General features: G+C 40.9%; 2 protein-coding genes across 4 annotated transcripts in view; one reads left to right on the top strand and one right to left on the bottom strand.

Moving 5' to 3' along the window:
* P2RY12 (purinergic receptor P2Y12) overlaps window positions 1-17,205 on the bottom strand; it is a 26,763-nt gene extending 9,558 nt beyond the window's left edge. Inside the window, exons 1-4 of one of the 3 annotated variants that reach the window (XM_034780707.1) lie at window positions 17,093-17,205; window positions 15,578-15,607; window positions 13,259-13,453; window positions 2,897-3,218 (exon numbers count right to left, since the gene is read on the bottom strand). The gene's annotated coding sequence lies outside the window, so the exon portion shown is untranslated. The remainder of the gene's footprint in view (window positions 1-2,896; window positions 3,219-13,258; window positions 13,454-15,577; window positions 15,608-17,092) is intronic. The other 2 variants (XM_034780708.1, XM_034780709.1) reach the window with 2 other exon arrangements.
* The window catches only part of MED12L (mediator complex subunit 12L), a 317,383-nt gene that overhangs the window by 214,420 nt on the left and 79,746 nt on the right, over window positions 1-23,217 (top strand). Inside the window, exons 16-20 of the mRNA XM_034780703.1 lie at window positions 10,916-11,063; window positions 11,643-11,761; window positions 12,926-13,069; window positions 13,897-14,060; window positions 15,505-15,636. Coding sequence (XP_034636594.1) covers window positions 10,916-11,063; window positions 11,643-11,761; window positions 12,926-13,069; window positions 13,897-14,060; window positions 15,505-15,636 — 707 coding nt within the window. The remainder of the gene's footprint in view (window positions 1-10,915; window positions 11,064-11,642; window positions 11,762-12,925; window positions 13,070-13,896; window positions 14,061-15,504; window positions 15,637-23,217) is intronic.

Here is a 23,217-nt window from a genome sequence, read left to right on the forward strand (position 1 = left end):
CAGGGTCTGGGCGCTGCCCGGCAAACCGTGAAGCTGGTAGTGCTCGGGCAGCCCTTTTCGTGTGGCTGGGAAGGTGGAGGGGGAGTTAGGGCGGGGACTTTGGGGAAAGGGTGAAGTTGGGGCAGGGCCGGGGGTGGGAAAGGGGCAGGGCCAGGGCCCTGTGGAGTATCCTCTTTTTAAATATGGTAACCCTAAACTCACAACAGCACTAACGATGAATGCAGGGGAAATACAGGGCTATCGTTTCATTTTTGCCTGTATAGTGATCTTTTCAAATGGGGGAAGGAAAATGTTCTTCCCATTTTTTTAAATACAGGAATGGGATTGCTTATATTAGTTGCTTTTGGCTACAAATTTAGTAGTGGTGATAATTGGATTAGCTGCTAAAAGGAAACCATATACAGTGCTCAGTAAATTATCTACTAACCTTTTTTTCTCTCCTACCTGAGTCCTCCATCCTAGGACTTTTAGGCAGCTATGGACCTATCCCCTGGCCTGATTATTTTTATTTCCCTTCCCTGTTGCCCCTAACCCTTGCATATTGTTGCCCCAGTCTCCCTCTGTTGTTCTTTTCCCTCCCCCTACTCCTCCTGTGATGTCTCTCTTGCTGCTGCCCCTTCTTGCTGATCACCTCTCTGTGCTGTCTCTTGATCTCATTTTGTGTCTCTTCTAAAGGTCCCCTGTCTTCCTGTGCTTTGACTTGTCTCTCTCTTTAGTCATGCTACAGCCACTAGAGGCTTTCCCTTCCGAGGGCAGATGGAGGGAGGGAGGGAGGGAAGGAGGAGAAATTTTTGGATCATCTCTCCTGCTGGTTGCTGCCGCCCATGGACAGGAGTGGGTGGGCGAGGATCAGCTCTGCCCCAGCTTTGTCACTGTAGACTGGCTTCAGATTCTACCTTCCCCCATCAGCTTCGGCAAGAAGGTAGGAGGGGACTCCAGCTGTGATTTGAGGCAGGAGGCATCTCTAGAGCTGCTTCCTGTCCTCAGTACTCTATCCAGCCAACTAACTGGCTAACACACTGAGGCACCTTCCAACTCTCACACCAACTGCTGAGCTGCAGTGCTGGGGGGAGGAAAAATTGCAGAAAAAATGTTTTGCTGCTGCATGGGGGCCCCACAGTCAGGCAATCTGTTAAAAACCCCTCATAAGTCTCTGCAGTCACCTATTATTGCTGTGGGCCTTAAACCTTTAGGCACCAGGAGGTGTGGTACCCCAACTGCAAGTCCCCTAAGAGTCCATTTTCTGAGGGAGACTTGAGCACTCGCATGGGGGCAGGGATATACTTTGAACCTGTGTCCTATAAGGTTTGCCTCCCCACATACTGTCGCTGTACCACCTCAAGTACCAAACTCTACTTCAGGTTTTGGGACAAAGCATGAAGACACCACGCTGCCAGGGACTCCTGTCCTGCCTTTCGGTTGTCACAATAACATGAAATGAAAATCTCGAGGCATTGCTCAGCACCCTTTTGCGTACTCCATTGTCGGTGATCCCCAGCCAGCTGTCAGACCAAAAGCTTCTTAAAGTAAACAGGTCCAACTCCTCAAACGGTGATCCCACAGGAAAGCACAAACCGCATAAAGCATGGCAGATCCACCATTAGGGAAAATCCCTTCCTTAGCCCCAAACAGGAAATGGTGTCATACTTTGCGTGTGAACAAGGACCAACTATCTCAGACCTTAAATGTGAAAGCCATGCTGATTGCACAACCAGGTCATTAGTCTCTGGACTTGACTCCCAGCTGTTGATATTTAAGACCAAAAAGCCAAGCATGTTAAAGTGCTTTGAGATCCTGAAATGCAAAGTGCTACAAAAGTGTAAAGTAGTATTACTATTATTTACTACTTATTAATTGTACATTGCTTTCCTTAGTCTTTGTAAGGAGGCCCAAATAGTTTTGCTGTGCCAAAAGGGAAGAATGGTAAGATAGGACATAGGATGGGAAATGCTGCTATGAATCATTTGTTTTAATTACAGCTAACAGCGTGTTCTAAACAAAACAAAAAAAATTAAACAAAATTTAGTTTGAGATGTCAAAATATTTACCAACAGATCCTTTCAAATAACTGAATATGATGCAACTTTATTTTAAAAATTGCATATTATCTTATTGTCACAAAAAATTGCATATTATCTTATTGTCACAAACAAAAACATCTGTGATCTGTGTCCATCAGAAAAAATTAGAACCCCACTAATTTGCTCGTTGATAAAGTGTGTACTTCATAATATGTGTACAAATGGCTGTCTCTCCCCACTTTTCTGCAAAGCTTAAGCTGTGTTGGCAGTGTCCTGTAGCTTGGACTCATGTTTGTTCAAACTTCACAATATTTAGTAATGTACTATGAACTATTATCACTAAGAATTAAAGTGCACTTGTCAAATAAATTAATGAAGTACTGCTTTGTTTTGGTAGTTGGTTTATCTGTTTACAAAATTAAGAACATTGGATTTCCTAGCAATTAGTACAAAGGTATGATCCAAATGGTCTACTATGTAATCCAAAAATGTTTGGAAAGAAGGGTGAAAAACCATATAAGGAAGGTTGCAAGAGCAAAGTTCTAACTGAGCAGTACACTTCAAGCCCTTCAGTGATACAATTATAAAAATTACTATACTTCAATATTATCCCAGTAGGAGTGTGTGTGTGTGGGGGGGTTATAAATAACATTAGATGCTCTGAGTTATCAAATGATATGTACATCTCTCTGATACCTTCATTATTAAAAGGTGCTCACTTGTATTTCCATCTAAATGATTGTATGACAGGAATTTATGAAACACCATGTATTTTAAAATGTAAATATATTTTTAGCTGCACATATCAATTGTAATTAAATGGCTATTACATAAGCTTGAGGAGCAGAAAAGAATATGTTGAGAGAGAAAATTACCTTACAACCGTAGAAAAATGCTGAAATATTAGGTCTTTCCTGTGATGGGAAGTTAATATTGCTGGCAGATCATCATTTGCTGTTCCTTTTCCCTTCTGATTTTCTTTCCTTTTTCCAAGCTTGAGACTCAAAAGTTTAGTAGCTTATTTCAGTAAAAATCCTTCAGATCAACAGAGAGAGAGGGAGAGAGAGAGAAGGAAGCTGTACATCCCAGCTTTAGTACTTGGAAAGACACTGCTCTCCAGTTTGAAACTTGTGTGTCTTAGCTGTGCAGACAGTTTCAAATTCCAGGTGACAGCCTTGATGCGTCTGCTTTTATTTCCTGTAAAAGGGGGAAAAGAGACTTGGTTTTTTTTAAAAAAAAGAGACATTAACCTTCTGCTTACAATCTGTTGAAATACTTTGTGAAAACTACAGAAAATGTTTGTTAATATATAAAATATTTCATATCATTTTCCCAGTTCTGTTTCTGCTTATTTAATAATTTACATTTTGAAACTTTAAGAATGAGCCTCAGTTAAAAATTGATTTGTACAGTAGTAACATAAATGACACTATGGTTATATTGCCATTTTGTTATATTGCCACTGAGGATTAAGATTAATAAATACAGATTTTGAAAAACAATAAAAATACAAGTTTGTGAAAAACAAGCTAAACTCGTCTTTGTAACAGTTTGGGGGAACCTGTCTACTTACAAGCTGTGAATTCTGTTTGATATTATGAACTCTCTCTAGATCTATAGCAAACTACAAACTCCAGTTTGTTTTCTGAGCACCGTTTTGATTACAAATCTGTTCTGTGACTTCAGCATGGCTCTGTAGCCTAGTTGTTGAGCTGGAACACACAAGAGGTGTCAAAAGAAATTTTTGCACCTAGCAGAGAGTTAACAATGAAAGTTCTTTAAGTCTTGATTGTCGTCCATTCAATCCTTGGACAAAGAGAGAGCTACTGCCCAGGGCAAAGCAGTTTTTCAAACCTTCACTCCAGGTGTTTGGTGATCAAACACCAAGGTGCCTGACAGGGAACTTTGATTACTTGTCAGAGTTTTGCCCGGGTGACTTGAAGTCAATAAAAAGAAGTCTCTGGCCTTGGCTACACTGGCAATTCACAGCGCTGCACTTGCTGCGCTCAGGGGTGTGAAAAAACACCCCCCCCTGAGCGCAGCGAGTGCAGCGCTGTAAAGTGCCAGTGTAATCAGCGCCTGCAGTGCTGCATGCTCACTCGCAGGGCTGCAAGCTATTCCCCTTGGAGAGGTGGAGTACTTGCAGCGCTGCGAGAGAGCTCTCGCAGCGCTGGCGGCGCGACTACACTCGCGCTTCACAGTGCTGCCGCGGCTGTAGCCAAGGCCTCTCTCTCTAGGTATTTGAGAGAAGAGACCAGAACCAGAAGGCAAAGCTGTTCAGGGGGAGAGGAAGGATCTTGGATTTCCTAGAGGGCTCTGACCAAATCCCCCCAAATGCTCAAGAGTGGTAAGGAAATTGAGCTGGGGAATTGTGTATAGCAGTTCCTTTTTTTGCCACAGATCTGTATCTCTCTTGTGCTGTATAAAGTAAAGAATGATTGTTTGACTTTTTTGCAAGGTCCGTTAATTTACTTTGATTATCTCTTGATCCTGAAGTGGTAAACTATAAACCAGAGTGCCCACAAGGCTGGAGCTCTGGGAAGGTTTGCGACTGGGGAGCCTTTTGGGGGATGGATTCAGCATTGGGCTTGGCATTTAGGGCAGTTGGATCATGTGGCCTGACTCCCAAGCAGGGTGCCAGAGTACCTATGCCTAGGGAGTGGGCCTAGAGGCTATTGGGAATTGACATGAGTCATTTCTAAATGAATAGGTTTGGATAATTGTACTGATTGGCTGGCTTTGGTCTAGTTTTGACATGATTGTTGCCTTAGGCTAGGTCTACACTACGTGGTGGGGCGGGGGTTGTGGACCTAAGATACGCAACTTCAGCTATGTGAATAGCTGAATTTACTATACGTGAATTTTAGGTCGACTTACCTGGCTGTGAGGACGGCGGCGAGTCGACCGCTGCCGCGCCGCTGTCGACTCTGCTTCCGCCTCTTGCCGCGGTGGATTTTCGGAGTCGACAGCAGAACCATCGGGGATCAATTTTATCGCGTCTTCACTAGACGCGATAAGTCGATCCCCAATAGATCGATTGCTACCCGCCGATCCGGCGGGTAGTGAAGACGTGCCCTGAGTGACCTTATTATTAAGTAAACTTGTTTACAGCTGCTGCTGTATGGGACAAAGATGATATTTTGACCATGTGCTTTAACTGGAGAACAATGGGTACACAAAATGTGCTGCCAAAAGCCAATTAGAGAAAAACAAGTCTGTAAATCACGTAAAGGGTAAAAGTGGTCTGATCAAGCATGTATCATCAGTGCATAGTCAGTAATAAATCAATTTGGAAAGAGAAATAACATGAAAATAGCAAGGACAACAAAATCAAGGCAATTGAAGTTTACGCATATATATATATTGTAATGAGTGGCATAAGACACACAATATACATAATTCTTAATGGTGATTTAAAGAGTATTCATGAATATGTAATTTACATGTGTATAAAATGTGGTAAATTATGAGGGACAGGTGGCACTCCATAGGAGAAATCCAACATGATCTTTCTATGTCCCAGGAGAAGATAACTGGCCATTGTCTTTTTCTGCATGTCTGCCGTTTCCTACTTTAATAGTGATTGTAATTGCAAGACGTGTGTGGTTCAAATACAGATTGGAATTAATAAACTGAGTGTCTTGGATGTGAGTGTATGGCATTCTTACCCAGGAAGGATGAAGAAGGAGACAGTGCTCTGAGCCTACCGAGACCAAAGGAGAGCATAAAAGCATACAGTCCCCAGCCTGTCTGTCCAAATCCAACGGCCCAGCTGAGGGCAGTTGACCCAGGCTATGACAGTCTTACAAAACCCTACATGATTTAGATTTTCTTTAATTTTTGTAACGGAATCTGATTTGATTCTCCAAAATTCTGGAGTGGTCAATGATTACAGTGAAATGTCCTGGGGGCTTATGGGCTGCGTTTAGACTTATTTTCTTTTTCTGACATGCAGAATGTGGATTCACTGAGTAAATATCTGCAGAATACAGTAAACAGTAAGTTCACCAATGACTTCCTTCACATAAGCTTTGTTTCAGTGCTCAGATGTGTGGAGAAGAAACTGAGATGTTTCATCTTTCTCTCAACTTTTCTCTACCATGTACATTTTTCACTGATCGCAAAAAGAAGTTGATACTGGTTTGTCTAGGAAACACATGCCAAGATATGTTTGTAGCTAATGTAGCTCCTGTGGGTACGTTGCAGACAGGGTGTGAATGGCAGCTTGTGTAGACATATTCTATATAGATTGGTCCCAGAATCCTGTGGATCTCTTACCCACTTGTGTTGGGCTTTAGATAAATCTTTTTTGTTTTGAAAAACTGTTATTTCACCTTATCTTAGATAAGATCACTACGGTAAGAATTGTTCGACAGATCTGTGTATTTAACAAAAGGATTCTATGAAAGCATATTAAATCATTATAATAGAAGCAAATGACAGTCCAAGTAAAGTATGTATTATTTGAACTTTCTGCAGTTCTGAATAATGAGGGAAAAGTTATTCCAGCACAGCACTGTTCTGGAGGAATCTGCTCTTCTAGGCAATTATTAAAATGTGATGGGTGGTGATATTGAACCAGTCTGCTAAACAGCTGTTGAAATGCTGCTTTTAAGACATTTTGTTGCAGTATGCATTTGAAACAGACCAGGCCAACAGGGTTATAAATGAAGGATGTCTGCATAGAATGAACAGGTCTGCTTTGTGTGTGTGTTTCAATGATCATTCATATAATTTTCTCTGAGCACTGCACTTCACTTCAGCACACTGTACAAATGATAATACGCACAACACCCTATGTGGTAGGAAAGTCACTGTATCCCCTTTTTATGGATGGGAGAATTGAGGCTAAAAGAGGTGAAGTGACTTGCCTGCAACCATGAAGCAAGTAAGTGGGAATGCTAGGGTTCGTTTCCAGGCCCGTGTGCTTTCCTTTCGCTCATGCTGCTTCTTTAATCAGATTATTTCTTTGGAATGTTGCCCACCAAGGACTTTTCCTGTTTCAAATGGCATTTCCTCTAAAATGCACTAATAGACCATTCCTATAAACTCATGTTAGATTGTTTGGAGAGGATCCTAAAGCACATGTACTTTCTATGGAATGTGTTGTAGCTTAAAGGATGAAGTCTTATTGCACTGATTTATCACTGGATTTATGTGGTTTTTCAGTTGTATCAATGGCTATTAGAACCATATTTGTGCTGGTTTCTGGACAAGAAGCTTAAATCTTTTATCTTTGTTGTATCGATACAGAAGGAAATGTCTGTATTAGTACTGCTCACTGCAGTCCTAACTGATATAAAACAGTTTGGTGTGGTGGAGAATCTGAGTCACATCTTCTTACAGGGTGATTGTAAGAGTCTGTGGCACAGGCACCAGTGCAAAGTTTGTCCAGATGCTGACCAAGTGTTATTGAGGAGGCACAAATGCTCTGATGCTTCCCTGTGGTACCCAGGGTCGTGAGGCACTTCACTACCACCTGCACTTAGCATGAAGAAGTCTTGTCTGTGCTTGCTGTGGACCATCTCCCTGATGCATAGTGTCACATAATGACAGATGATATGGAAAAAGCTGAAGTACTCAATGCTTTTTTTGCCTCAGTCTTCACAGACAAGGTCTGCTCCCAGACTGCTGCACTGGGCAACACAGTATGGGGAGGAGGTGAGCAGCCCTCAGTGGTGAAAGAACAGGTTAAGGACTATTTAGAAAAGCTGGACATGCACAAGTCTATGGGTCCAGATCTAATGCATCCAAGGATGCTGAGGGAGTTGGCTGATGTGATTGCAGAGCCATTGGCCATTATCTTTGAAAATTCTTGGCAATCAGGGGAGGTCCCGGACAATTGGAAAAAGGCAAATATAGTGCCTAAATTTAAAAAAGGGAAGAAAGAGAACTACTGGTCAGCCTCACTTCAGTCCCCGGCAAAATCATGGAGCAGGTCCTCAAGGAATCAATTTTGAAGCACTTGGAGGAGAGGAAGGTGATCAGTAACAGTCAACATGGATTCACCAAGGGCAAGTCATGCCTGACCAACCTGATTGCCTTCTATGAGGAGATAACTGGCTCTGTGGACATGGGGAAAGTGGTGGATGTGATATATCTTGACTTTAGCAAAGCTTTTGATACAGTCTCCCGCAGTATGCTTGCCAGCAAGTTAAAGAAGTATGGATTGGATGAATGGACTATAAGGTGGATAGAAAGCTGGCTAGATTGTCAGGCTCTATGGGTAGTGATCAACAGCTCGATGTCTAGTTGGCAGCCGGTATCAAGCGGAGTGCCCCAGGGGTCGGTCATGGGACCGGTTTTGTTCAACATCTTTATTAATGATCTGGATGATGGGATGAATTGCACCCTCAGCAAGTTCGCAGATGACACTAAACTGGGGGGAGAGGTAGATAGGCTGGAGGATAGGGATAGGGTCCAGAGTGACCTAGACAAATTGGAGAATTGGGCCAAAAGAAATCTAATGAGGTTCTACAAGGACAAGTGCAGAGTCCTGCACTTAGGAAGGAAGAATCCCATGCGCTGCTACAGGCTGGGGACCGACTGGCTAAGCAGCAGTTCTGCAGAAAAGGATGGGGATTACAGTGGACAAGAAGCTGGATATGAGTCTGCAGTGTGCCTTGTTGCCAAGAAGGCCAATGGCATAGTGAGCAGTATTAGTAGGAGCATTGCCAGCAGATCAAGGGAAGTGATTATTCCCCTTTATTCGGCACTGGTGAGGCCACACCTGGAGTATTGTGTACAGTTTTGGTCCCCCCACTACAGAAGGGATGTGGACAAATTGGAGAGAGTCCAGCAGAGGGCAATGAAAATTATTAGGGGGCTGGGGCACATGACTTACGAGGAGAGGCTGGGAGAACTGGGGTTACTTAGTCTGCAGAAGAGACGAATGAGGGGGGATTTGATAGCCTTCAACTACCTGAAGGGGGGTTCCAAAGAGGATGGAGCTAGGCTGTTATCGGTGGTGACAGATGACAGAACAAGGAGCAGTGGTCTCAAGTTGCAGTGGGAGAGGTCTAGGTTGGATATTAGGAAACACTATTTCACTAGGAGGGTGGTGAAGCACTGGCATGGGTTACCTAGGGAGGTGGTGGAATCTCCATCCTTAGAGGTTTTTAAGGCCCAGCTTTACAAAGCCCTGGCTGGGATGGTTTAGTTGGTGTTGGTCCTGCTTTGAGCAGGGGGTTGGACTAGATGCCCTCCTGAGGTCTCTTCCAACCCTAATATTCTATGATTCTATGATGCCACCAGCCTGTGGCAACACAAACACTCCCTTCCAGGCCTCCACAGGACTTGCTCTCTCTCCACAGGTTAGCGATAGGCACACATCAACCCCCGAGTCTTCTGAGGATCCCTCTGGAGTGCCCAGCCTCTAATCCACTGAACACTAACAGAAATCTCAAATTTGCTGCTCCCTAATGAATAGTACACATCACGTTACAAGATTCAATCGGGATCACTACTCAACTTCACATATAGTGTGTGTACATACATGGAAAGTATGGAAAGTAAAAATATTGGAAGCAAATGGTTACAAATAAAATAAAATCATAATAAAAATCTGTTTCTAGAGCCTAAACTTAACTCACAAGGCATTCCTCTATCTCCTACAAGTTAGCTTGCCCGAAATACTTTTCCCAGCATTTTCAACTAGGCTGGCTGATATCCTCCTTACATAATAGCAAGCCTGTTAGCAGCTTGTTATCACAGATTGAAGGATGCCAGGGCGTCTCTCTGCATCTCAAGCTATGCCAGACCAGACTTTTGATCTTCACCTGAAACCAGGATGCCCCCCAATCTCCTGTTGTTTACCTCTTCCTGTTAATTTCCTTCTGAAGTTGTTCATTAGCATTTGACTCAGTATGCTAATCATAGGCGCTGACTTTCCCTCCGCATGGTGGATGCTCAATCCCCCCCGGCCCCGGCCCCGCCTCTTCTCGCCCCTGTACTGCTCCCTTCCCCCAAGTTCCCGCCCCTGCCCTGTCTCTTTTCCACCTCCTACCCTGAGCATGCCACGTCCCCGCTTCTCCCCCTCCCTCCCGGAAAGTCCTAAGCACCTCCAAAGAGCTGTTAGGCGGTGGGGGTGCGGGAAGCACTGGGAAAGAGGGGTAGGGGAAGGAGCAGGGACATGGCGTGCTGGGGGCGGGGAGAAGGAAGCGAGGAGGGGGGCGCTTGGCTGCGAGTGGGTGTGGAGCACCCGCTAATTTTTCCCTGTGGGTGCTCCAGCTCTGGAGCACCCGCGGAGTCAGCACCTCTGATGCTAATAGACTTCCATTGTAAGACACACAATACATAATGGTCCACCAGGGAGATAAATGTCTCCTACCTTCTGTCTGGAGAAGTTTATCTCAAAGCATGCTACTTTTGAGTGACCTGCCTTTAACTATCAGGCCTATACAATGTAATTTTCACCATATATACATAACTACTCACGTATTTTCTGTACATACATCTCACAATGATTATGATGACCCACATGACACATATTTCTGTAGAGATCTTACATGATCCCTTTTGGTGAATCCAGGGGATCCCTGTGCCATTTGCCAGTTGGCATCAATAGGTTCTTGGGTCACAGGTTCATTAGGGCTTGTTTTTGCTTTTGAGATCTTGCTGCTCAGTATGGGAGAGGGTGAATAGGGAGAGTTGGCAAGGGCTAAAGTGAATACTGAAAAGTTCATATTTATGCATCTGTGTTTAAGTGATTTGAGTTTCAAAAATGCTATGCACCTGGCATCTCCAACCTTGGCAAAATTAATCTGTACTATGTAAGTAAATCCAGGTTGTACTTAGTGTTGGAAAGAGAATTAATTGTCTCTTCTTACTCCTTAATAGCAATCAACAAGAGAAAATGAAAGTTGTTTTATTTGCTTGCTTTGCTCGTTTCTCAGGATGAATCTTCTAGTCATGAATGTAACCAGCGCATGATTCTTCTTTATGGTGTTGGCAAAGAGCGTGATGAGGCAAGGCATCAACTGAAGAAGATTACCAAAGATATCCTGAAAATCCTGAATAAGAAAAGTACTACTGAAACGGGGGGTAAATACTGAGCTTTCCAGAGTCTGTAATACATAATGTAGGGACTGTATTGAGAGAGTTCTGGTTAGAGCCATGCAAATGTATCATATAATTTGACTTTCTTTCCTTCATAATCAATCAACCAAATACTGGTACTACACCTACAGCATGAAATACCTAGACTAGATCTGCCTTATAACTGCACCAGTACAGTTAAAGTCATTTCAACTATATGTCTCTCTATCCATATTAATAACTTGGCTGTCAAAATTATGTTCAGGATAAAATCTGGAATACAATATGTCAGCCTGGAAAGATTTATGTTTACTACCATTTTAGGAAAATTGTTTAAATATTTTCGGTCCTTGCTACACTTGAATGACTTTAAAATGTTTCCCCCTGAAGTTGTATCATGTTATATGCTGTGAAATGTTTTTTTTTTCTAAGAGCAGTGGAAAACTGGTGTGAATGGTGTTTTATGTGGTCCTATAGAACCAAGCATTTACATTTTTTTTATTTTGTCTTTGAAGCAGTAAAAATGCAAAATTACATGGGCTCTGTTAAATATAAAATGACCAAAATAATGTTTTATCTATTAAGTTGGGGATGAAGGGCAAAAAGCCAGGAAGAACAAACAAGAAGCATTTCCAACTCTGGAGACTGTGTTCACAAAACTGCAGCAACTGTCCTATTTTGATCAACATCAGGTGACATCTCAGGTACTACCTTTGCATAACATTGTAGCCATTTAAGTTGCGCTGTTTACATATCAAGTAGGAAGAAAATGATATAATAAAAAAATCTGATCCATACATAGTATTAATTTTTAATGCACTAGTACTTTAAAAGCAAGTGGAATGCTGCCTCAGTATTTTTAAATACCTTCTCCAAATTGTTTATTTTGTATTGGCAAGATGTTAGCGAAGCTATTACTAATGTCATGAATATTATACAGTACGTATGAAATATTTGGAACTATTGCTATAATATTCAGCTATCTCTATGCATAGATTATTAATTGTGTTGTATTTATTGCTCATTACTAAATTAAATGCTTCTTTTCAGTTCATCAGTTTTGTGCAGTGGGCCACTCATTGGTCTAGGGTGCAAATTATCATTAACTTTTTTTTCATGAAAGATGGTGAAATCTTTTCCATGTTTCTGTTTAACATGCGTGTGTGAGAGAGAGAGCTAGAGAAAGAGAGAGATTAAATCTTCACTTGATTTAATTTTTTTGTAGAATTTAAACATTTTTAGCTTATTTTTGCTTCTGCTATCAAAGCTACTTTAGTAAATAACTACAAAACACAAATAATGTGTGAATTGTTTTAAATTACACGTGGGCTTTCCACAGAGAGACTTTTATCAAGAGCTGCAAATTTGTTTCCATTCAAAACATTCTAGTTTGTCAACATAGACTTTCAACATTTAGTGATAAAGTGATTAGTGCTGATTATCACTATAAAAATGCCATTAATGCCAGTAACGTTTCCTTTAAATATATTTTTGAGATCGGCACCGAAAACAAATCATAAAAGAAAAGTGGGCATAAATTCAATAGATTTAAAAATCTTGTAATTGCAAAAATTAAGAATAAGTTGATCCATTTAGGCCACAAAGCAAATTAACACATTTTTAGTCTTGTTTTTGCTGGCATAGAACACAAAACTGGGTCAGAATTGAATATATATTGTAGTAAACCAGTAAATAAAAAACCTCTGCTCAGTTATCAGTTACTAGAGCATTGACATGTCGTAAGGTGCTTTTGTTATCTGATGCTTTAGTAAACAGTTATTGAAAATCATTTCCCTAAATTGATGTTAGAAGTGTTAATATTTAGGAAGAGAAATGTTTTAATACACAGATGGTTTTTATTTTCACAGATCTCCAGTAATGTTCTAGAACAAATAACTAGCTTTGCTTCAGGTACATCATACCATCTTCCTTTGGCTCACCACATACAGCTTATCTTTGATCTTATGGAGCCAGCACTCAATATCAATGGGCTTATTGACTTTGCTATACAGGTAACAAAGCGATTACTTTGTTCTTATGTATGTCAGGACAAAGCTATAATGTGATGTTTCCATAAATGGTAGGTGTCTAACAAGTAGGCTTGTAGTTTGTGTAACAAAGAACAGTGACATGCTGCACAAATAAACATTGTGGTGTTAGAGTAGATTTCCCCCCTCACATTATAAATATGAAATTATTACCTTGATATTAAACATTTATCTGACTGGCATGTGTCCGATGGGTAAGATACTGTCCTGGGAGTTAGGAGATCTGGATTCTTCTAGGTTTGGTGCTGTGTGACTTTGTGTAAATCACGTAACTACCCAGGCTTCAATTTCCCTACCTGTAAAATGGGGCTGCCAATACTTAACTTCCCTTTTGCAGTCCTTGGAGATCTGTGGATCAAACACACTATATAAGAGCCTGTTGTTTGCAACCGTACGTTTATTTTTTTCTTAATAATTGGAGAATGTATTCCAATTGTCTTTAAAATGTGCTGTAGTTTTTGAAAAATAGCAATTCCAGAACATCTTAATTCAGAATGTCTTATTTAATATGGTTTCAATGTCTATTTTAATCTAAAGCACTTCTGTCTTATGCAACAGTTGTCTAGACACAAGAAACTTTCTACAGCTGTGAAGAAAAATTCTTTGTGTGTGTGGTTTTTTGTATTGTTTCAATACTTTCCTCTTGACTTCTAACTTATTAAATAACAATTAATTTTAGCATATTATTGTGTGATGTTTCAGTATCTTTTCTCATTTATGATTCTTGGAAATGTTTTGTATAGCTTAATTTGGACAAGGATATTCAGTTCAGTATTTATCTTATACTTTAGCTATTAAATGAACTAAGTGTTGTGGAAGCAGAACTACTGCTGAAGTCATCCAGCCTGGCAGGAAGTTACACAACAGGATTATGTGTGTGCATTGTTGCTGTTTTACGGCGTTACCATGCCTGCCTAATTTTAAATCCAGAGCAGACTGCACAAGTTTTTGAAGGGTTTGTAGCTGCTGTATTTTTTTCTATGTTTGTTTATGATGTGCATAATTAAACTAAGAATATATTCAAATATATGTCAGCTGTATACATTGCATTGCATATAAATCATTTAAAAACCATTTAAACTAGTGCAAACATTCAGTTTGAGTGGTTTATTTTGGTTAAGCTTAAATCATTGAGGAATTGACTTAAGCTAACTTGATGACCTGCTTTTACACTGAAATAAGGATTTTACATCAGTGTAACTACATTTATTTTAAATGAGTTATACACAATGCAATCATTTCTCTGCAGATTTTTGCAGTGATTTAACTAAACTGGTTTTAAATATTCTTTAAGATCTGAAGTGGTTATCTGTCCTGTTCGCTATGGGTAGTTACAGAATGGTTCACTCAAAGGTAGCATACTGTTGTGTTTTTTTGCTTTGTGTTACAGTAAGTTTCCAAGTGCTCCACTGTGTTGGGCACTATACAAACATCATATAGGACAGTCCTTGCCCCCAGAAGCTTACACCGTAAATAATGACAGGTAGGCGTAGAACACACTGGCCTCTCAAGTGCAACAAAAAAGGGCGTAAAGTAGGTAACCATCCCGGTATAAAATCATTGATGCAGAGGATACTGTGGTCTTCCTCAGCAGTGCCTTATTGACAATCACTGTAGACTCAGGGAGAGCCAAATAACCTAGGAAATGTACGCTTCCATGTACTGTTACAGTGATATTAGCTGAAAACTGAATTCCATTGGTGCAAAGCCCAATTAAAATGTGAAATGTTTAGTCCTTCCTTGTGCACATTAAGATTATGCTGTGCTAGGTTAGTAATTGTTGCACACTTTTGCATCATTATTATTAGGGAACAGGGCTGTAAATCTTTGATCTGTTTTCCGTGGCCTTGATTGTGCAATGAGCTCTGTTTGGGCAGACCCCTGTGGCCTGTGTGGAGCCCTCTTGATGTCCGTAGGAATTCCCTTGTATGTAATTCGCTGCAGGATTGTGGCCCATATGTGTAAAATTCTATGAACACTTAACTATTTTCATTTTAAAATTGTGACAATAGGCTTCACATGAAACCTTTTATACCTATTGAGAATGCATTCACTTTGACTTTTCTATGGACATAGACCATTGTCTAGTTATTGGCATGGGTATGTTAATTTTATAATATTAAAATGTATAATTAGGTTTTAGAGAGACAAGGTGGACGAGGTAATATCTTTTCTTGGACCAAATTTGTTTGGTGAGAGAGGGCAAGCTTTCAAGCTTATGCAGAGCTCTTCTTCAGGTCTGGGAAAGGTACTCCGAGAGTCACAGCTAAGTGCAAGGTGGAACAGGTTGTTAAGACAAGAAGTTAACATGTTGCAAGAGACTATTCAAGGTGAAATGGGCAGTTAATAAGTTTTCAAAAGTCTGAGTTGGAATTAATCTCTGATTTTTTTTTTTCCAGATTATGTGGTGTTGTCAAGCATGTTGTTAATCCATCAGAATGTTCTTCCCCAGAAAGATGTATTTTAGCTTACCTCTATGATCTCTATGTGTCATGTAGCCACCTGAGAAGCAAATTTGGGGACCTTTTCAGGTTAGTTGCACAAAGATGTTACAAACTTAAAATTAACTCTAGAAACTACTAACAAGCAGATTTCTGCCTTTCTATATTGTATTAAATTAATTCAGTTTATCTGCTCTTTAAAATGCACCTTTTCTACTTGCTGGTTTTCCTTTGCCCTACCTGTGAACCATTTTGCCTACACAGACTGTTTCAGGTTTGAAACAGGTCCTGATACTGCTTGAGTGCTCAGCATGCATACCTCTGTGCCCACTGACACCCCATTGAATTCAGTGGAGCTCCATGTGGGTACACAGATCCATCTGCATGGAGCTCAGGGCAGGAGGGACCTATGTGGGTAGAAGTACACATATACAGAATAGAGATAATGCTAGCAAAGTAGTTTAATTCTGTTAATTGTGGTTTAGTTTTCATTAATTTAAGATCCTCCATAATGTACTAGTACTGTAAATCTACTGTAATAACTACACCATCATTGAAAATAATGAAGGCTTAGCTGACACCACTACAGTACTCCGCTTACTAAATCTTTCATTAGAAATAGGTAGAGACACATCAAAATGTGTGTGTGGTTTGCAAGGTACTACATTGCAAACTTTCAGTTTCTTGTTCTAAACTGGAATCTTACTTTAGAAACCCCAAAGTCAGTATTATTGGCTATTTTGAAAAAGACCTTTTATCTGTGAACTTGCTTATTATGAAAGTTACAAGCCAGCTTATTCACAATGTTTTTCCCATTTATCCTTGTGGTTTTGATCTGCATGTTTCATGTTTGAGGTTTGTATTGCATAGTTATCTGAGAGAGTTCTTAGTAAGAGAACCTGTAGATGTTGTAAATGGATTTATAAATGCACGTGACCAGGATTTCTACAATGTTGCTTTATTAAAAAAATATGAAATATAGGGTAACTTCTTTACTACAGATATGTCTAAATAAAATAGCTATACATTTATTCTACTGCTAACCCCATCCCCATATTTTCAACTCCAAAAGCTGCAGCTTAATAGAGCATATAAAATGGCAACAGAAAAAACAAAACAACCCCCCTCCCAAAAAAATCCCACAAACAAAAAAAATCTATTTTATTGATGTCCTATAATAATATTTTTAAATGGCATGCTAATAACATGGGAGTTCTAACTGCATCTGCACCCAGCACTTGTGTGACAGATTTTCCTGTCCAGCGTAATTAAAAATGACTGATTTAATATACAAACCCTCTGAAGACTGGTAATTTATACAGGCGGTTCCTTAACTATAGCAGTGCACACAAGGCACTAGCATTATAGTAGTTTAATCTTTGAAGGTGCCTTACTGTGTGTGACACACAATAGTTAACTACTTCCAATCACTCTTTCAGCTGCTTTCTACCACACTGCAAGTACCATTGGTTCCTCTTTTAATAAATTTCAAAATATATTAAAATGCTGCATTTAAGAAAACATTCACTTTATATTTTGCTCTTACCTTCTCTCGACTTCAGGTTTTAAAGGTGGTTTCTCTGGTATCATCCTAAACAGTTGACATAAGGAAGCCTACTGGGGCTTCAAGACGTTTTTCTTTACTAATGTTTACTACACTTCCTTTTTTTAAATTCTCTCTTCACATTCTGATCTTCTGACCACTCCCTCAGCATAACATGTTGTCAGAAATTCAGTTTACAAATCCATTGTATTAAGATATGGTTACCATTGTGACCATTAGGAAAGAAGAAGAATTCTGTTTTGTGTTCCAATCTGTAGAATAAATTTAGTATAAAATTTTTTGAAGTACCTAAGTCCCATTTTCCAAAACACCTAAGAGAAAAGGCCATTTGAAAGTCAATGGGATTTAGGCTCCTAAGTGGTGTCAGTACTTTTGAAAATGCTATCTGAGTCCCTAATTGTCTGGTTATAGCCTCTTTCTGCACTGTATGTGTACCATACTTACGTTCTTTTTCAGGAAGCTAATGTGTTCCATAAGCCGGTTTTACATCTATTAACAAGGTTTGAGCTGATTCCGGCATTTATTAGATTATGGTCAGACTGTAGCTGGTGCTGCATGGCTGGGGGGGGATGGAATGTAATGAGCTTTCCCCCTTCTACCCACACCACTTGTGAAAGGGCCAGCCACAAAGCGACTGGTGAGTGAAGCCACCGCTATATGCTGCAATTCCAACAGTACTGGATTCTTTAAAGGGACAGAGTGAGATGAGGACCATGTCCAGTGTAACTGGCCAGGCTCAAGAGGAACACATGCAGCCTGCATTTTTAATGGACGGTAGAGCTAAGGCTGCAGCATGTCCTTCCTCCAAATCCCAGGAGGAATCCTGGCTGAATCTTTCTGGGGATCCTACTACAAAGTGGGCCCCAACCTGCCAACATATAACAGGGTCTTTAAGACATAATCTAGTCTTCGATCTCTAAGCAGCTCGCTAATGATTAGACGTGGAATAAGAAGCCCCATTTTCAGGAATGGCAAGCTACTTATCTCAAGGAGAGGAGTTTTGTTATTATTGAAAAAATAAATGCCAGATTTTCAGGTGAAAGTCATGAGGGCTTTTTTTACCTTCTAAACGATGACTTGTATGGAAATAGAAGGAAGGTGAGTGACAGCAAAGTTCTGTAGACTGCCAGTGAAGTTAAATGTGGACACAGGTACAAAGGCCAATTTTGCAAAATGAATGAAAACAGAGATGATGGAGAGATGTTTTGCCAAATAAGTAGTGAAGTAAGTGGAATTGACATTCAGCATCTTCAGCAACTGGTGCTTCCCTCCTTACGTACCAAAGGAGTAGCTGTTTCTGCAGGGTCTGGATTATCCATCACCTCTGGTGGTGTACTTTTGGCTCCAAATTACATTAAACTCCAGTCTTATCACTTTGCTTCAGCGAAATGTGTGCCAAAGTTATAGTGCTGATTGATTGATTGATTGATTAATTCGTTCATTCATTGAAATGTATAGCTACTTCAAGCTATTCCATTCGATAAAATACACAAAATAATACAAAAAGGATGCACATGTAAATAACCGCTCCAGCTCTCAGCCCACTTTCTCCTCAAAAGCTTACGGGAAGAGAGAAAAGATTGACTTTACAGTTGTTTCTGTGGTGTTCATATTACTTTGGTGTCTCAAAAATTACAAGCCAATTACGTCCCTTGTTGAACTACTGACTTCAGTGGAGTCGCATAAAGGATGATTTTGTTCCACTTAAGAACATAAGAATGGCCATAATGGGTCAGACCAATGGTCTACCTTGCCCAGTATCCTGTCATCCAACAATGACCAATGCCAGATTCTTCAAAGGGAATGAACAGAACGGGGCAACCATCAAGTGATCCATCCCCTGTCATCCAGTCCCAGTATCTAGTAGTCAGAAGCTTAGGGACTGCAAGCCCAGAGCATGGGATTGTATACCTGACCATCTTTGCTAATAACCATTGATGGACCTATCCACCATAAACTTATCTAATTCTTTTTTTTAACCCAGTTATAGTTTTGTCCTTCACAACATCCCCTGGCAATGAGTTCCACAAGTTGACTGTACATTGTGTGAAGTATTTCCTTATGTTTGTTTTAAACTGGCTGCCTATTAATTTCATTTGGTGACCCCTGGTTCTTGTTTTATGTGAAGGGGTAAATAACACTTCCTTATTCACTTTCTCCATGCCATTTATGATTTTATAAACTTCTATCATATCCCCCCTTAGTTGCCTCTTTTACAAGCTGAAAAGTCCCAGTCTTTTTAATCTCTCCTCATATGGAAGCTGTTCCGTTCTCCTAATAATTTTTGTTGCCCTTCTCTGTACCTTTTCCCATTCTAATATATCTTTTTTGAGATGGCGTGACCAGAACTGCATGCAGTATTCAATTGGTGGGGGTCCACATGGATTTAGATAGTGGCATTATGATATTTTCTGTTTTATTATCTATCCCTTTCCCGATGGTTCCTAACATTCTGTTAGCTTTTTTGACTGCCACTGTATATTGAGCGGACATTTTTGGAGAACTATCCACAATGACTCCAAGATCTTTCTTGAGTGGTAACAGCTAATTTAGACCCCATCATTTTGTATATATAGTTGTGATTATGTTTTCCAATGTGCATTACTTTACATTTATCAACATTGAATTTCATCTGCCATTTTGTTGCCCAGACACCCAGTTTTGTGAGTCTTTGTAAGTCTGTCTAGTCTGCTTTGCACTCAGGCTGTCTTGAGTAGTTTTGTATCATCTGCAAACTTTGCCACCTCACTGTTTTACCCCTTTGTCCAGTCGAACAACACTGGTTCCAGCCCAGATGGGCTGTAGTCCACGAAAGCTTATGCTTTAATAAATTTGTTAGTCTCTAAGGTGCCACAAGTACTCCTGTTCTTTTTAGGGTAACACTGCTATTTACCTCTCTCCATTCTGAAAGCTGGCCATTTATTCCTACCCTTTTGTTTCCTATCTTTTATCCTGTTATCGATCTGTGATAGGACTTTCCCTCTCCCAGGACTGCTTAGTTTGCTTAAGAGCCTTTGGTGAGGGACCTTTTCAAAGGCTTTCTGAAAGTCCAAGTCCAAGCTTGATTTTTGATACTTTTTTGTATTTTTTTAAAAGACAAATGTAGCTGCTATTCGTCCTCTTTTCATTAGTTTCCCTCTGATTAGAGAATACTTTGAATAATGTGACTCTGTGTTGCCAGAGGTCTGGATTTCCTAGTGTGGATCCCATTTGCACTGACAGAGATGACAGCAACTGATAAACCAAAAGACTCATGGAGCTTGTCTCTGTAGGATATCATTTAACATCATAGACACGTAGAGCAATTACCCTTTAAACTGTTTCTGGCTGTGGAAGAGGTAGTGATGTTTTTCAAGAGAAAAAAGGCAAAAATCCACAAAAAATTGTTACTGATGGTTCCTTGTTTCTAGTAGCCACCTTGGCCCTCCCAATGTATCTGTCCCCCCAGCCTGAGTTTTGGCAACAGCTCCTAGGGATGGGCAGTCTCTTTGCACTGAGGCATCATCTATGCTTAGAAGTTAGGTCAACATATACCTATGGCACTCAGTGATGTGAAAAATTCACACAGAAAAACCCCTTCCATCACTATAAAAAGTGTCTAAGCTATGGCACTAGTGGCATAGCTGTAATGGTGTAGCTGTGCCACTGTAGCACCCGTAGTGTAGACATGGTCTCAGATTCAGTGCCTTTCTGCCTCTCACAAGAGGTCAGAAACTCCTCTTCCTGTCTTTGAGAATGGACCACAGTAAAAATCCCAAGAATAACTTACAATCTGAAATATATTAAATGAAAACAAGTTTGTTAGAAAATGGAATTTAAAATTAAATTGGAGCTAAACAGTACTAAACTACACTCAGCCTCAGGTAGGCAGACAAAAACCTTATTTGCAGGAGAAATTAAATGCTCACACCATTAGAAAATTCCTACTTCTGAGGATATGCCTTCACTGCAGAGTTAACCTAGGTGGTTGTCCCGGGGTTAGCCTACCCCGGGTGTGAGGAGCCACACCACAATGCCACACCCACGTTACTGTGTCCTCACTGGAACTGCACTCACCCATGTGCAGGGCTGGCTCCAGGCACCAGCTTCTCAAGCAGGTGCTTGGGGCGGCCGCTCTGGAGAGGGGCAGCAGGTCCAGGTATTCGGCGGCAATTCGGCAGACGGTCCCTCACTCCGCCTGGAAGTGAAGGACCTCCCGCCGAATTGCCGCCGCAGATCGCGGCTTTTTTTAGGTTGCGATCCCGGCTTTTTTTGTTTGTTTGTTTGTTTTGGCTGCTTGGGGCGGCCAAAACCCTGGAGCCGGCCCTACCCCTGTGTGTGTTGCTAGAACTTCTGGGGGCATGTCCCATGGTTCTTTGTGCTGCTGCATTAAGCTAAGCCACTCTGATTCTTTCCAGTGAATTATGGGACAACTTGTCTGTCCTTCTGGGAATGTGGAGGAATTATGGGAAGACACTGGAGGACTATCAGCACTCCAGTAGTTTAGCTACATCCTCACTGCAAAGTGGCTGGGTTAGCAGCCTGAGTAATAACCTCACTCAGCCTTTAGCCCCAAACAAGCTAGCTAGCCTGGGGAACCACTAAACTTGGGTCAGGTTTTTGTGTATATACAGGATGGGGGTTAGGGGCAACACCCAAATAAGAGCCTGGGTTAACTTTGCATTGAAGACATACCCTGAGGGATTTGCTGTGTTTGATCCCAATGTCTGACCTCCCATTTCCTTGATGATCACACCCATCTCTCAGGTGAAAACTACATTTCCGACCCAATAATACTTCTGATCTGGTGACTTCTTCACCAACTTGTGTTAGATCCTATTTCCTCTGTAGTTTCACCAAAGTTGCACCAATTTAGTTAATCGGTGCAAACCTCTTTAATTGACTTGAGTGTTTTATGTCAAATCAGATTACACTAAATTGTCATAAGGAATTCAGAAACTGAATTCTGAATTTAGTTAAATTTACTCATATAAATAAGACCTTAAATATGGAATCATAACCAGCACCTCTTTAATTAATGCAAATGTCCTCTTGAACCTTTTGCATATACAATTATCTGATTTCTTCACACAATGGCTTCTCTCCTGCTGGAGGAGGTCCATTAACATGTTGCTATCCCAAGCCTAGACTGTCTCTCTATCTTTGGTGTTTATTGTTAATGTAATAAGAGCCTGACATTCTCATACCCTCTTTCTATTTATTGGTTCTGTCAGCCAAGAAATCATAGATGATATCTAGTTCACTGTGTCAATAATTAAAAAGTTATTGTCAAATATGTCGTCTTTCTAAGGTGTTGAGATTTTTTTATTTCAAAAAGAATGTAGGTAGGATCCTGATATTTCTTACCACTTAAGTAATCCCTTACCCTGATGTACACTCCAGTTCACTCAGTGTGTCATGAAATGCAAAGGAGGAAATAGCAGTCTTCTGAAGCAGCATCAGCATATGTTTACAAGGCACGTTGTATAAGGTGAATACTCTCTGATTCATCTGGCTGCTCAGGCTTTGAATAAACATATCACAAAGCTGTTTTGGGAACTTGTCAGTTTATATGAATTGCAGGAAAACTTTAGTCAAATTGGCTATGTGCTACCTGGGTTTGTCAGACTCTCTGTAAAAACACCACAGCTTTCTGAAACTATGTACAGAAGAGTAATCCAAGTAGGGTGAATTTGCTTGTGTGCATAAGCGATGTGTGAACTGCTGGCTGGTGGAAGCTAGCTCATAGCCCCGCCTCTTCCACCCCTCCCCCCCAGAGCCCAGAGGGCTCTCGCCCCAGGTTAGTGCCCCCAGCCCCGGAGGGCAGGGAGATTGGAGCCGGGCCAAGCCGGAAGCAGGAGGGCTGTTTTTTGAGGCACAGCCTCCCCCAGCCTATGATACTCTCCACTCATGCTTGTGTGCTCCAGTGCCTCCTAGGGAAATATGATAGACTTTCTGGGATTTAACAATATATCTACTAGCTCTGTGAGTAACAGGGTTACCATATTTCCTCATTAAAAAAAGAGGACGCTCCACGGGGCCCTGGCCCCGCCCCTGGCCCTGCCCCAACTCCGCCCCTTCCCCAAAGTCCCCGCCCCAACTCCGCCCCCTCCCCTGAGCGCCCCCAC

The sequence above is a fragment of the Trachemys scripta genome, chromosome 9, assembly GCF_013100865.1.
Source record: "Trachemys scripta elegans isolate TJP31775 chromosome 9, CAS_Tse_1.0, whole genome shotgun sequence".
Classification (NCBI taxonomy): domain Eukaryota; kingdom Metazoa; phylum Chordata; order Testudines; family Emydidae; genus Trachemys; species Trachemys scripta.